Source organism: Adiantum capillus-veneris, chromosome 24, assembly GCF_014529385.1.
Source record: "Adiantum capillus-veneris isolate H3 chromosome 24, ASM1452938v2, whole genome shotgun sequence".
Lineage (NCBI taxonomy): Eukaryota > Viridiplantae > Streptophyta > Polypodiopsida > Polypodiales > Pteridaceae > Adiantum > Adiantum capillus-veneris.
Window position 1 is genome coordinate 16,145,991 of NC_140954.1, and position 13,500 is coordinate 16,159,490.

The following is a 13,500-nucleotide window of genomic DNA, read 5'->3' on the forward strand; positions in this document are numbered from 1 at the left end:
GCTTGTGCTTTTTGAGAGGTTCAAAGCAACCATGGAACTTAAGGAGAAAGTATACGGTGGTGGGATGCACCCTAGGAAGCAAGATTCTCCTTGTCTATTTTTGTGGAATGACTTGGTGAATTCACAAAAAAATTGAGGTTTTAGTGTGAAGGTTCTTTATGGTTATGATGTTGCATGTTACAATTATTAAATCAATTGGTCTCTAGGTTACTTTCATAATATCCCTCGCCAATCTCTCTCTCTCTCTCTCTCTCTCTCTCTCTCTCTCTCTCTCTCTCACACACACACACACACACACACACACACAAACAAAAGGACAACACTAGTCGGTGAGCAAGTCCCATGCTAGCTCTAGGCGCATGCAAGAATTCCCCATGAGTGATGGGTAGTACTTCATTCCTACGAGAAGAGTAAAGTTATTTTGGCTCCATTTTGCTGGTTTGAAATTGCAAGTAGAAATTTTTTGTTTAGACTCTCTTAGGGGAATCTCTTAGATTATGCCTATTAAGCAGGTTAATTTTGCAACATAAAGATTTGTAGTGGCAATGTAATTCATGCCATGTTGTAGCAAAGGCCTGTTAAGACCTCACAACAAGTGCATGCACATGTGTTACGTCACAAGGGAGGTGTTGTTGTTGGTTGCATGTGTGAGGTTTGGCCTTGGGGGTGTGGGGGGTGGGGTTGGGAGGACTTAAAAGCATGAAAACGTGTCAAATACAAATTGAAAATACAAGGTCCACTTCTAAAAGGATGACAAATATTGCAAGTACAAAGATAACATGTACAATAAGGCAGAATGCAACTATCATGACAAGGACAAAGGAAGGACCACTACGGCAAGGGTAAGGTGACGGGGAGGTTGAAAGATCACCATTGTTACTATGGGTGGTGATCATTAAAAGTGGTATAGAATGTCTTTAGCCGACCCATATACGTATATATGAGTATGAAGCAAAGAGATATTTCAAGCATGCTTCACATTCCAAGTTGGTTTGGTTCTCCATATTCCTCTAAGCCTTCAACTCGGCACCTCAAACCCAAGAATCTATCTTCCTCTCCATTCCATGTTATTACTTAAAGTTACATGTGATGTAGTATGTGTATGGCTGAGAGAGAGAGAGAGAGAGAGAGAGAGAGAGAGAGAGAGAGAGAGAGAGAGAGAGAAGGTTTTGGGTGACAAACTTGGCCATAAATATTGCTATATGCCTTTACATCAATCTCTGAACAAGTTTGCCTCAGCTTAAGAAGAAAAATTGATAAAAAAAGTACAAGAAAGTCAAAATTTGTGTAAATCAGAAAAAATTCATCAACATTTCTAGTTTGCATCCTTACGAGGAGGAAGTTGCCTCAACTTAAACTAACACTAGGGTTGTGTGAATATAAGCCACTTTAATGGCTATAAGTAACTTTTGTGTAGATTCTCGTTCTCATAAACCATGGAAAACTTTACCAAAACCTTTTAGGGATTTGTGCTCAAGGCATGTAGGGAGTTGAAAAAAAGTAAAAAAAATAATTTTATGTAAAATTAGTATTTTTGAAGGGCCATCTTTTAGGTATCAACAAAACTTGCTCAAAAAATTTTAGACCCTTTAAAAACCTTCAAAGCATATTGAAACTTTTTGGAAAAATATTTGGACATGCATACAATAAGAATTTATGCATATACTATTTTCAGAAAAAAGTTTGCGAGCTTGTTTTAAGCCTGGAAAACATGTATGCTATCAAATTAAAACCACTTGTGTGACTTTTTACTATTTTAAAAAACCATTATTTGATATTTTACACTCTTTTAGGATAAATGATATACTAAAATGATCCTCTTTGTGATACGACCTCATTGATATCCATGAAAAAGAAGCATTCTTAAAGCCAATTTTATAGAATGAAGTGCTAAGCCACTAGGGTAGAGGGAAAGCCTACCTTGAGACGCTTGGATCTCCCTCCGCCGAACCCAATTTTCATTTATGCTAGAGAAAACCTAGTGTAGAAGGAAGAAAAATCGATAAAATTAAAAAGCGGCAATACTTAGGTAAATTAGCAAAACCTTATCAGCATTTCCAGTCACCTTTTGGCTATGTTAGCTAATCAACTCGCGTCCTTATTTACGCACATGGTACAGGTACAGACGTTGACATGCTTCCGGCCCCATATCGCTTTAAGGCCTGGGAACGACCGTTTAGACTCAGGGATTGAACTCAAGACGCAGCCGTTAAAGCGCCCTGCCGCCCTATCACTCACCTCATGCTACAGGTGCCTACTGCGTTTCCACGTTGCCATGCATTGTATCTTACGCAAAAAGAGTGTATTTTGCAGACGACAGACAGCAGCAGCAGTAGCAGCCATGGTTGAGTGTGCAATTCTCAACACAGGAGCTTCCATTCCCCTGCTTGGTCTTGGCACCGCGTCTGAAGCACCAAATGTCACTCACGCCGAGAAGAAGGCAGCCATTTTCGCAGCCTTGGAGGTACACACACACACACACACACACACACACACACACACACACACACACACACACACGCACGCACGCACGCACCACTAAATATCCAGAAAGAATAAGAAATTTGTGCAGAAGAGGTTCTCTCAAGCTCTATGGACGAAGTCTTGTGTGTATATGCATGTATCCTTCTGGGATGGTATGGTAGAGAGGGGTGTGGGTGTGTTAAAAAACGTACACTGACATTAACATCTGTTTGCATGTGTGCCGCCAATATGGTTGTGTCGGTTATCATGGACATGCCTGAGATGTTTGTGTGCATGTAATGGTTGTCACAACCAAACATGTTCGCACACGCATTGCGCACACGCACACACACACACACACACACACACACGGTTTTGAATGGGTTTGAATGCTAGGTATGGCTGGAGTTTTAGAAACAGTTCAGAAGCATGTATTCGTTTAATTGTGTGCAAGGGTTTTGCACAGGTTGGTTATCGACACTTTGACACTGCGAGTCTTTACAAGAGTGAAGGATATCTTGGTGAAGCTCTTAACGAGGCCATGCAGGCTGGCTCTGTAAAACGTGAGGATCTCTTCATCACCTCCAAGATTTGGTGCACTGATTGTTTTCCAGAAGGTGTTTTACCAGCCTTGAAGAAAAGCCTCAGGTTCCTTCTTTTGATACTCTGCTCACTCTCCTAAGTAATGACCTCATCGTGGTTCGGTCTCTGAAGGTTTTTTGCAACATCCAAAGGGATGTTTTATCCTTGAATAGATAGAATGGGCACATGCAGAAAAAGGTTAGCTGATCTGTGCCATTGAACGACTGTTGTCGGAACTGTTGAGTTACATACATGCAAAGGACCTGTTCAGTTTGTGGGCTACTGCACTGCTGCAGATTCCAAAGCTGCAAAAGCGTGTGCTGGAAATGTTAAAGCTGCCATGGCAGAGGCTTCAGAGCTCCTGAAGAGCTTTCCTGCACTTGCGAACGTCTCCTTTCTCACTTGAGCGTGATGAAAAGAAGGGGGGGGGGGGGGGGGGCTTTGACAGTAAAGGATTTGACGAAACTTCTATTGTGGCGTTTCGATACTTTTGAAACTCGTTTCGTACGAAGTGTTTTGAAACTTCATGACTATTATGGAGCTTTGCACATGCTGTTGTATTTGCCCCATTTCGTTGCCCCTACGCTCCCCGCTGCCTCCATTTCGCCTTACAATTGTAGTGGTACACCCCCCTGGTGTGTCATAGTTACAACAGCTCTCGGCCGCTTAGCTTTTTCACCCATTTCATCCTTAGCCCTTGGAATTGAGCAGTTTTTCAACGCACTCTTGGCATCTTCACCATTCAGCATTGAATACTCGGAGCATCCTGGCGGGTCAGAAGGCCCCCTCCTTAAGCTGCGGTAGTTTACTGCTACTCATGTGGCCTGCCATCACTACATCCTCCTCCACAATTTGTTCAGCTCAGATAGGTATCATGCATCTGTGTTTTCTTAGGGAGCAACTCATTAGTGGTGTTTTTCATGGGCATCAATTGAGGCTAGGAATAGATGAGCCTTCGAGGTTCCAGACTCTGGTGAGCCTCTTTTTTGGCGGGGAACATAATGACACAAAAACGTGTTTCGGCCCTCCGAAATGGTGAAACGGCCGAAACATTTCGGCGATACGAGTTAATTTTTTTTTTGCCCCCTTTTGACTAGGTGACCTTAAACCATCCGTTTGTGGATTTATTAAGCCATGTACAAAGGCCGCCTCCAAAAATCGATAGATTTGTTGACCGTCACGCATATTGATTAATTGCTCTCTCTCTCTCTCTCTCTCTCTCAACCTTATGTGCCATCTTGGCCCCCTCGTCTTTACCTGTGCGCTGTTGCAGTTGGCTACCGACTTACCTTGTTCACTTGTGACTCAAGTCTCACATCTAGATTTTGTTTTTTCATATGTCTTGACAGGTGAATTTGTATGTATATTCAATGTTTAATTATAGGTACATACATGTAAAACAAAACCTGTGTTTTGCTTTCTCTGAGCTCCGAAACGAAACGTTTCAGAAACCTCGAAACCTCGAAACGCACAAAACCGTGAAACGTTTCATGTCACACTGGTGGGGAATCCCACTGGGTCACCTTCTCCAATTTGAGGATTGTGTTCGAGTTGTGCATTAGAGGTGATGTAGGAATGTGGAACAAATAGGATCTTGTATCAAGGAGAGTAGAGAGAGATACGAGGCAAAGTAGATTAGTGGCAAATCAAAATTTAGATTAGCACTGTATACAGTGATGGCGGCATCCACGCATGCACTCTAAAGAAAGAGCTTAAATGGCAATATAGACAACTAGAGGTAGTAGGCAAATATACAAGGGTTTGAGTATCCTTCAATGTTGGATACCATGGTTCATGGAGATGGGCTTCTTATTTAGTGCTACAGGTGGATTTGTGTGTGTGTGTGTGGCATGTGCGTTATTGACTATGCCAACCCACCGCCCGCGGCCTCCCACCAAAGGACATTTCTGACGAAGAACCAGAGATCATTGATGAAGCAGAACCGGAGTTGATTTTGCTGCATTGGTTTCGCCATGGATCAAAGAAGCAAGCACGACAGTACCTTTGAAGTTCAAAGATCGAGGCACCCACGAGGCAGTGTGGGTTGATGAAGCTTTTTTTATAGATTACCCTGAGTTGTTGGCAGATTACAAAGAAGTCATACAGCTTGGTACCAATACCTCACCTTGAAAAGAGGGGGATGTCACGTACACATCTAACCCTATGTGCATGTAGACAAGCTGACCTACTTCTAGGGTTTAGGACAGCCTAGGAAGTGTTCTGGCACCCTTGTGAGCCTGTACGTAGGACGTGCATGTCCAGGCACTTAAGAGTAGCTGCATACCCCCTAATTGCACAACCCATCGGTACCCAGCATGAGCATCAGTATCCAGCATAAGCATTCCACAGCGTGGAACCACCTCTTGTTGCGTGCGTGAACCACCTCTTATAAACACTCATTTAATAAGTGAATTTCAACAATTTATCAAATCGTGGGGGCTAAATCCATACTGCTCGACCCAACCAATTTGTCTTTATAAGGAACCCTAGCGCTGGCATTTCTCAGCAGAGGAGCAGAGCAGAGAGCCTCTGTGCAGATCAGCACTATTGGTGTTTTTGCATCTATGACCAGCCCTTGGCGTTTTTGCATCAAGCGATCAGCCTTGGCGTTTTGCATCACCAATCAGCCCTTAGCCTTGTGGCACAGTACCTTTTTTTGCAGCAGATGCTCGTCGGAAATCAGCTCATCGCTGTCAAATCAGCCAGCGTTTTCAGATTTCAGCCACCAGCGTTTTGCACAGCATCGTCGTCGTTGCAGTCGTCATCGTCGTTGCCACCGGCACAATTGCAGAATTCAGCCCTGGACCAGCGATCAGTTTTCAGTCAGCATCAGCCCTACTGTTTTGCATTTTCAGCTCTAGCCTCTTTTGTCATCGTCGTCATCGGCATAGTACCTCAAGCATCCCAAGCATCTCAGCATCATAGAACCATTGTACCAGATAGCAAATACCTCTCTAGCAATAGAGAGGGGGGCCCTTGAAGGGGGGTTTGGGACCCCATTTGGTGTCGTCTTCTCTCTCGCACTCTTGGACTTTGTGAAACCGGCCCGTAGGGCGATAGACTATGGCTTTCATTCGAACTTTACTTAAACTTTGCAGATAAAACCTGTAATGGGAATTGACACTTCCAACACACAGATTGGAAGCTGGAGCATTCCAAGCATATGCCGACAACTTGTTGGCCCCAAAGACTGGCGCCCCTTTCGGTATTTCTTTATTCTTTAAGAGGGTAAAATGTTACAAGGCTGAGTCCTGGGGATCTTCACCTGTATCTAGCTAGATGGCACCTGTTCTAGCAAAATTTCGGTAGCATAACGGCTCCAAAGCTTGCTCTGAACAAACCCCCATGTTGGGACTCGCTTCCAATGGCATAAACCCTCTGGTTTCAGCTCAAAAACAGTAATTACAGCTCTCTGTAATTACTGGTGTTTCACCTGTTTTCAGCCCTAAATACTCCCATTACTATCCTCTAACAATGGGGCACTGTTCCCAATGCTTCTGGCATCCATATGGCTCAAAAACAGTCCAAAAACAACACATAACTAGTGCTAAAAATGCACCTGTACGGGGAGGTTATTACCCTCACAGGTGCTTGCTTTTGGAATAGCAGTTAGCTACTAATGTTCCTGCAGGCTCTTGCCTCGGCACAAACGCATATGACCACACAACTGTACATAAGTCAAATGAAAAGCCCTCTTGTGGGGCATCACATAATTGCACGAAGGGGGAGAGAGAGAGCAGTGAATGTTGTGCAAGGCTTCAATTCTTGCACTTCACTGTACATAGAGGGTAGGCAAGCACACAGTAGCTTTGGTACTTGCAACAATCCACCATACGGATGAAAATGCAGCCCCACGTTTAATTTCAACGCCTCCCTCTCTCTCAAGCTGGAAAGTGCCCATAAATGTGTCAAATGGCACTCATGCATGGTTTTCCCGTTTTTTACCTTCCCATCTAAAAATATCTCAACCGGTTGCTCAGTTGACTCAGTGACAGGTAATAAAATGTTCCTCTTGTCATTACTGAGCTAATGACGCGAAACAGATTTCATGGCCCAAAATAGCAGCCCCCCAAATATTAAGAGATGCTTCCATGGCACTTCCACTGGTCATCTGATCATCTAGCTGTCAAAGTCAAGATGCAGAAGCGTAGAGACCAAGGGGAGAGAGAGAGAGAGAGAGAGAGAGAGAGAGAGAGTCAGTCTTGAACCAATCAACCTTGGCAATGAATAACTGAATGTGTATACAATGGAGGCAAGGGATTGCTTATATAGCAATCCCAGTAAATTGCCCTACCGAAGACTTTGACAAATAAGTAAAATAAATACGTAAAATTCAAACTAAATAATGGGATCACATTGGGCAATTCACTTGAGATGCCTAAACTTTAACACCCTCTCTGCAGCTCATAGTGGACATCAATAGTGAGACTAAGTCGATGAAGAAGCTACCATGGACTCCCCAACACCGGCCGGGATACTGGATATACCTCGGTGTTGCTCTCAACTTTGTACCTGAAAGTAATGCCATCTTGATCATCGATTGCCTTTGTAGAAACTTTGAATTGTAGACCACAATACGTCCAATAATCGCCATTCGTGAATTGTGAACACATCACGTCCAGAATATAAAACTCCAAGATAATGAACTGTTGGAACACATCCTGTCCATAATCTGACCAACAACAATGAATTGGCGTGCCCATCCTTAGCGTTTTAAACGTCTGATTGTGAGCTCCGACCTACGAGTCCAAACACCAATAACTTGAACTCCAACACAAGAGTCCAAATTAATTATAGGGAGCAGGCATTGCCCCTCTGCCACTCACAAGCCTCTCTTTGGCTGAAGCTAGTGGTGACACTTGTCATTTGACTAGAAATCTGACGTTGAGGCCATTGTGGCCACCGCTACGAGTGCCATGCCAATCTCCTCTGTCAAATCGTTATTACCGTAATCTCTGTCCAGCTTGCCTTTATCCTTGTCTATTTGTGAGTTCCAGCTTTTGCCTTTGGCTTCAAACTCTCGAGCCAAACAAAGCGTCGAATCACAATTATGACTACTGTGATCGTACCTCGTGGGTACCGAGGGCCGCCGATGCCAAGATGCTCCAAGGCTACTAGTAGCGTTTCAAGACGCTACCTGCAGGAGGTTCACCGTGGTTGTAGCAAAGTTAGGTGTCGTCGCCTGGGCGTCTCAAAACGCGAGCTCACAGGGGGTGAGTCTGCTGCCGAAAGGGGACGCTAGGGGCAGCGTTTTAAAACGTTGCCGCTGGATTAGGGGAGGGGGGTCTTCGTCGCTGTGGAGCCGCCATGGGAGCCTCTCAAAACACTGCCAATGGAGAAGGTTCACCAAGAAAATGCCAGCTTTTTTGCAACGCTTCTTGCCGAAAGCTCCAAGTGCTACCGCCGCTCCTCTTCTCCTTACTTTGCTCCTTCTCCAAGGGCTTCAAGCATAGAGCTTCACCAAGAGCTCTGATACCATGTCAAAGTCGACGCTGTGGAAGTGTAGAGACCAAGGGGAGAGAGAGAGAGAGAGAGAGAGAGAGAGAGAGAGAGAGAGAGAGAGAGAGTCTTTTGAACCAATCAACCTTGGCAATGAGACCAAGGGGAGTGAGCATGAGAGAGAGAGAGAGAGAGAGAGAGAGAGAGAGAGAGAGAGAGAGAGAGAGTCTTTTGAACCAACCAACCTTGGTAATGAATAACTGATTGTGTATACGATGGAGGGAAGGGGTTGCTTATATAGCAATCCCAATAAATTGCTCTACCCAAGACTTTGACAAAGAAGTAAATTAAATACCTAAAAGCCAAACTAAATAATGGGATCACATTGGGCAGTTCACTTGAGATGCCTAATTTTTAACACTATCACCACTGGGACCACATCCAAAAATGCAATGTTGCCCAGTTATCGGGTGATCTTCTCTTCAAACTTTGAGTAGCGCCCTAGACATACTTTTACTGCTCGGATTCCAGTGCCAGTCGGCCCGACCAACTCGTAACGACAAGGCCTTCCCGTTTGTTGGTGAAACTCTCGGCCGTCGGCCGTTTCACATTGGCCATACAGTGTCCGGCCATTTACAACTTCAAAAAGAGGGTCCCAAAAATCAAACAAAAATCAAGGGAAAGAAACCAACAACTACGGTTAGGAGTTGCCATGTCCTCGTGACTCTTTGCACTCATAGTTTTCCACTCTTATTTTGGTCATTGCACATTCTCTTTCTAAGTAAGGAAGGCTCTCCCTTGCTAAGTAAAAGGAACCTTGAGCACTGACTGATCGCTCATCCTGAGCTTACACCATGATTCACTTCCGCTGCACATTACACACAACCTCTGATTGCACATGAGCACAGCCAGTGCCTGCCAGGTGTAGGCAACGGGGTCCGGGGAGTCTTCCCATACCGTTGCATTAGTACCAAGCCTAGGAAATTATTTGTATAAGAAGCACCTCTTATAATTGAGTTTACTAACTTATTTATAAGTGACATTGAGCTAGCATTTTATAAGTCGTGGTATGTCAAATCAGTCTACTCGACCAAGCACTAATCATATATAAGCGACCCTCAAGGTCACCCATTAGGCAAGATGTCATTATCCCTCAGTACCCTATGAGCAGCCACCCATTAGCACCCCGGTTACCTGGCGTTTTTCCATGAAGCAACAACCAATCCTGGCGTTTTTGTCTTGCAACAAATTTCAGCCGTTATTGCCACCTCCACCAAGAGATCTAACCAGTGTTTTTGCATCAGCACCTTCAATGTTTTCAGCCAAGTACTATGTCAGCCTAATGACATCAGTTTTGAGCCCTAGCAGCCAGCATTTTCAGTTTTCAGCCCATCCTTGACGTCAGCCATAACAGATTTGCCCATGGCTCCACTGAGTTTGTCGATTCAAGTTAGATACACTACCGTTTTTGCATTTCAGCCCCTAACCTCTCAGATCCAAGCTTTAGTAGTAAGATGCCATCATTATCTCAGCATCTAGGACCGTTGTATTAGCATTTGTGTAATCTAAAGCAAATACCTCTCTAACGATAGAGAGGGGAGGCTTGGAGGGGGTTTTGGGATCCCATCCAGTGTTAGTTATCCTCTCTCTCTCTCTCGCTCACAGAATCTTTACTCATAGTATCATTCTCTCATCTCTCTCTTTATTCTTTGCACATCTCTCATGAAGTAAACGGGGCACTCTCATTCAGTAACACGAACCTTGAGTATGCATTGAGCACTCATCCTGAGCATTCACCTTCAAGCACTTCCGCTTTACATTACATCTAGTATTACACAAGAAAATCAAACTTCCCAAAAGCTTTCTGTACTTCTTGATGTCAACTAAGGGAGAGGGAGTTTTACATGCATCTCCATTATAGTACTCACAGGTTTACAATCTATCATCCCAAATGCTTTTAGAATTTTTGTTGCATACTTATTTCAAATTCAGAGCTCAAAACTCTTTCAAGCTTGTTGATTAAACTCTTAACGATCATCTGTGATAATTAAGTTACCTACATACAAAATAATAATGACCTGCTTTCCATCTCTCTTTATACATACAAATTTTCATCAAAAGCACTCCTTTGAAAGCCAAGTATTTAATAAAAAATATTTATTGTCACAATCGGGAGCGCGTAACAATATAAAATTTATATGGATAAATAGAATTTATTACTTAATACTGAAGCCAGTTGATATAGAGAGAAATAGCTAGAGAGAGAGAGAGAGAGAGAGAGAGAGAGAGAGAGAGAGAGAGAGAGAGAGAGAGAGAGAGAGAGAGAGAGAGAGAGAAGATCGACACAGTACTGGGACAAGAAGATGGGCTGCCCCCCCCCCCGTAATAGTATCTTTATTACAAAGGAGAAGTCTATAGAACACTTGAACCGAACGTATTACCACGTTCACTCGTAAGGCTTGATGATTCCTGGAAGCCTCGACTTCCTATTCCTAGGGCAAAACCCTATTCCAAGGAACTTCCTTTCCTTTCTCCAAACCCTCGAGAATCAAGGTTCTCGCCTTTGGATCTCACCTTCTAAACTCAGGGCATGGCATCCCTGCAACTCTTTTCCAACTCTGTTCCCAGAGTCCTCTTCTCGCAGAATAATTCTGCTTTCTTAGACACTAAGTCCTTACTTGGGAATCCCAACTTCCTGATCACAACTTGAGAGACTACCTCTCTTCAATCCGTGATCTACTTCCCAAACTCGGGTTCAAAACCCTTGGGCTGATCTGGCTCTAACTCCTCAGAGGGCTTTTCTCTTGCAAAGGCTCATGCCTTCCTCTGCTCCTCCTCCCTCACCAAGAGGAAGTACACTTGCAAACAAATACTCAGAGTTCATAACATGAAAATCGTTACCTTCAAAGTCTCGACGCTCGAAACACAACTCGGTTCTCAAAAAGCAATTCCCCGGAAGAGATCTCTACATAGAAAATCCTCTTTTCCAATCCTACACACAAAAGAGGTGTGTTCTCGGGTTCCTTCTCGTAAATCAACCCCATCTACGACGTTTATGGGCTGAAAATAGAGAAAAACAGCAGCTTGTCGCGATGGAAACACGCTCCGTAGGCACTTCTTCGCGAGAGAACTCGTGCACTGGGTCCTGGCAACATCGGGTATACTTGGGAGGACAATGGGCATCACCGGCAACGTCTTCTTTGCGTCTGAAATCTGCAGCAACATCTCCTCCTTGCGAAAACTGGTCTTCCTCTCTGGGAGAGGGCGTGTGATGCTTTTATAACTCCCTGGCCACGACAAAGATAGCTGAGCGCTAGCTGCTTGCGAAGAGATCGCGAGCGTTTTTTGGTTTTTCGGTTTTTTTTTTGCACTTTTCTTCTAGAAAAAAAGAGAGAAAAATTGCTGGCTGGTTTTTACTGCTTTATTTAATCATAGGCTACCCACTTATTAAGTGGGCGGCCGGTCATCTTCAAAAATGGTATGAATCTATCCAAAAACTCAATAAAACCTTAGAAGTTAAAAAACAATGCTTTCACAACACTTCCCAGGCGTCCCTGGATGCAATCACATGCACAATTGCAATGTAGTCATAGACTTCCTCGCGGGAAAGCATCTGCTTTCCCAAAAAGCAATCCCGCTTTCTCAGAAAGCATCTGTTTTTCCTGTGAACCCATCTTCATTCAAGTGCTTGCTTTTCCTTGTGCACAATTCTAACACAGTTCGGAATCTTCTCTCGACTATGGATATCCCCTTTCTAATGCACCCGTCACCCACCTTGTGACGCATCAGGAATACCTATCACCTAGTCCTTTCGTACCGAAGTTACGGTACAATCTCCTTCGCGATGCTCTATGCCACCCATCCTATGATGCATCATAGATGTCCATTCCCAAATGGTCGGATACTTCTTCGCGATGCTCCCTGTCACCCATCCGATGTGACGCACCAGAAGTACCCGTTCCTGGTGGCCTTACAGATTTCCCTTTCACAGTGCTCCCGTCATTACTCTGAATGACGCACTAGAAATACTCTGTACTCGGTTGTCTCCAGTGAGAAAAACCCTCTCACTTAAAGTTCCAATAATTCATTTAGAATTAATTTTCCTTGTGTTCCAAGCAAGAAAACCCTCTCACTTATAAATCCAATAATTCATTTAGAATTATTTTTATGTCAGATAAAGCAAATTTAGCAACATTTATCTTGACATACCATGCTCTTGGTGATTGCTTTAGGCTATATAAAGCCTTTTTCAACCTACAAATCTCTCTTTTTGAATGGGCCAACTTAAACCCTCGTGGCTGCTCCATATAATTCTCTTCCTTCTTTTCAAAAAAGCTGATAATACATCCATTTGGAAAACAAACCAGCAAAAGATAGCATCAAGAGCAAGTACAAAGCGAATAGTAGTGATTCGAGCTGTGGGAGCAAAGGTTTCACTTATGTCAAAGCCGTCGATTTGTGAAAAACCTTGTGCTACTAACTGTGCTTTGTACTTTAAACCCATTTGGTGCCCATGACGTTCTTCTTTGGTGACCGATTCACCATTTCCCATGTGTCGTTCTTTGTTATGCTCCCATACACTAACTGCATTGATTCTTTCTATTTTGGACCAGCCATGGCTTCTTTGATGGAGGCAAGCTCCTTTACAGAGCCCACAATTTCAATTATTAGAGCAATGTTGATGATGTGTTTGGAGACTCTATTTGTCTTTTCTATTCTCTTTGACCTTCGCAAAGTATCTTCTTCTTCCCGAGGATTGTGAACATGAGGATTTCGTTTATGAAAGAATCACTTTGGTAGTGGCTACAATAGGTTGATTTGTAATCGCTTCGGGCGAGGGATCAAGACGAGAACACAAAGGTAACTACAATTTGCAAAAATTGAAATACTTTCACTTCAAACAACTTGAATAACTGAGAGAGAGAGAGAGAGAGAGAGAGAGAGAGAGAGAGAGCGAGAGAGACATGGAGTGTCGAGGTTCCACTCCTAGACAACACTGGCTCTAAGGATTGGCAT

General features: G+C 43.7%; 1 protein-coding gene across 2 annotated transcripts in view; it reads left to right on the forward strand.

The window, feature by feature from the left end:
- The first annotated feature begins 2,128 nt into the window (after positions 1-2,128).
- LOC147426010 (aldo-keto reductase family 4 member C11-like) overlaps positions 2,129-13,500 on the forward strand; it is a 43,979-nt gene continuing 32,607 nt past the window's right edge. Inside the window, exons 1-3 of one of the 2 annotated variants that reach the window (XM_086497894.1) lie at positions 2,129-2,250; positions 2,314-2,464; positions 2,930-3,111. In XM_086497894.1, coding sequence (XP_086354020.1) covers positions 2,342-2,464; positions 2,930-3,111 — 305 coding nt within the window. In that variant the 5' untranslated portion in view covers positions 2,129-2,250; positions 2,314-2,341. Of the gene's footprint in view, positions 2,465-2,929; positions 3,112-13,500 lie in introns of both variants that reach the window. The other variant, XM_086497893.1, reaches the window with a different exon arrangement.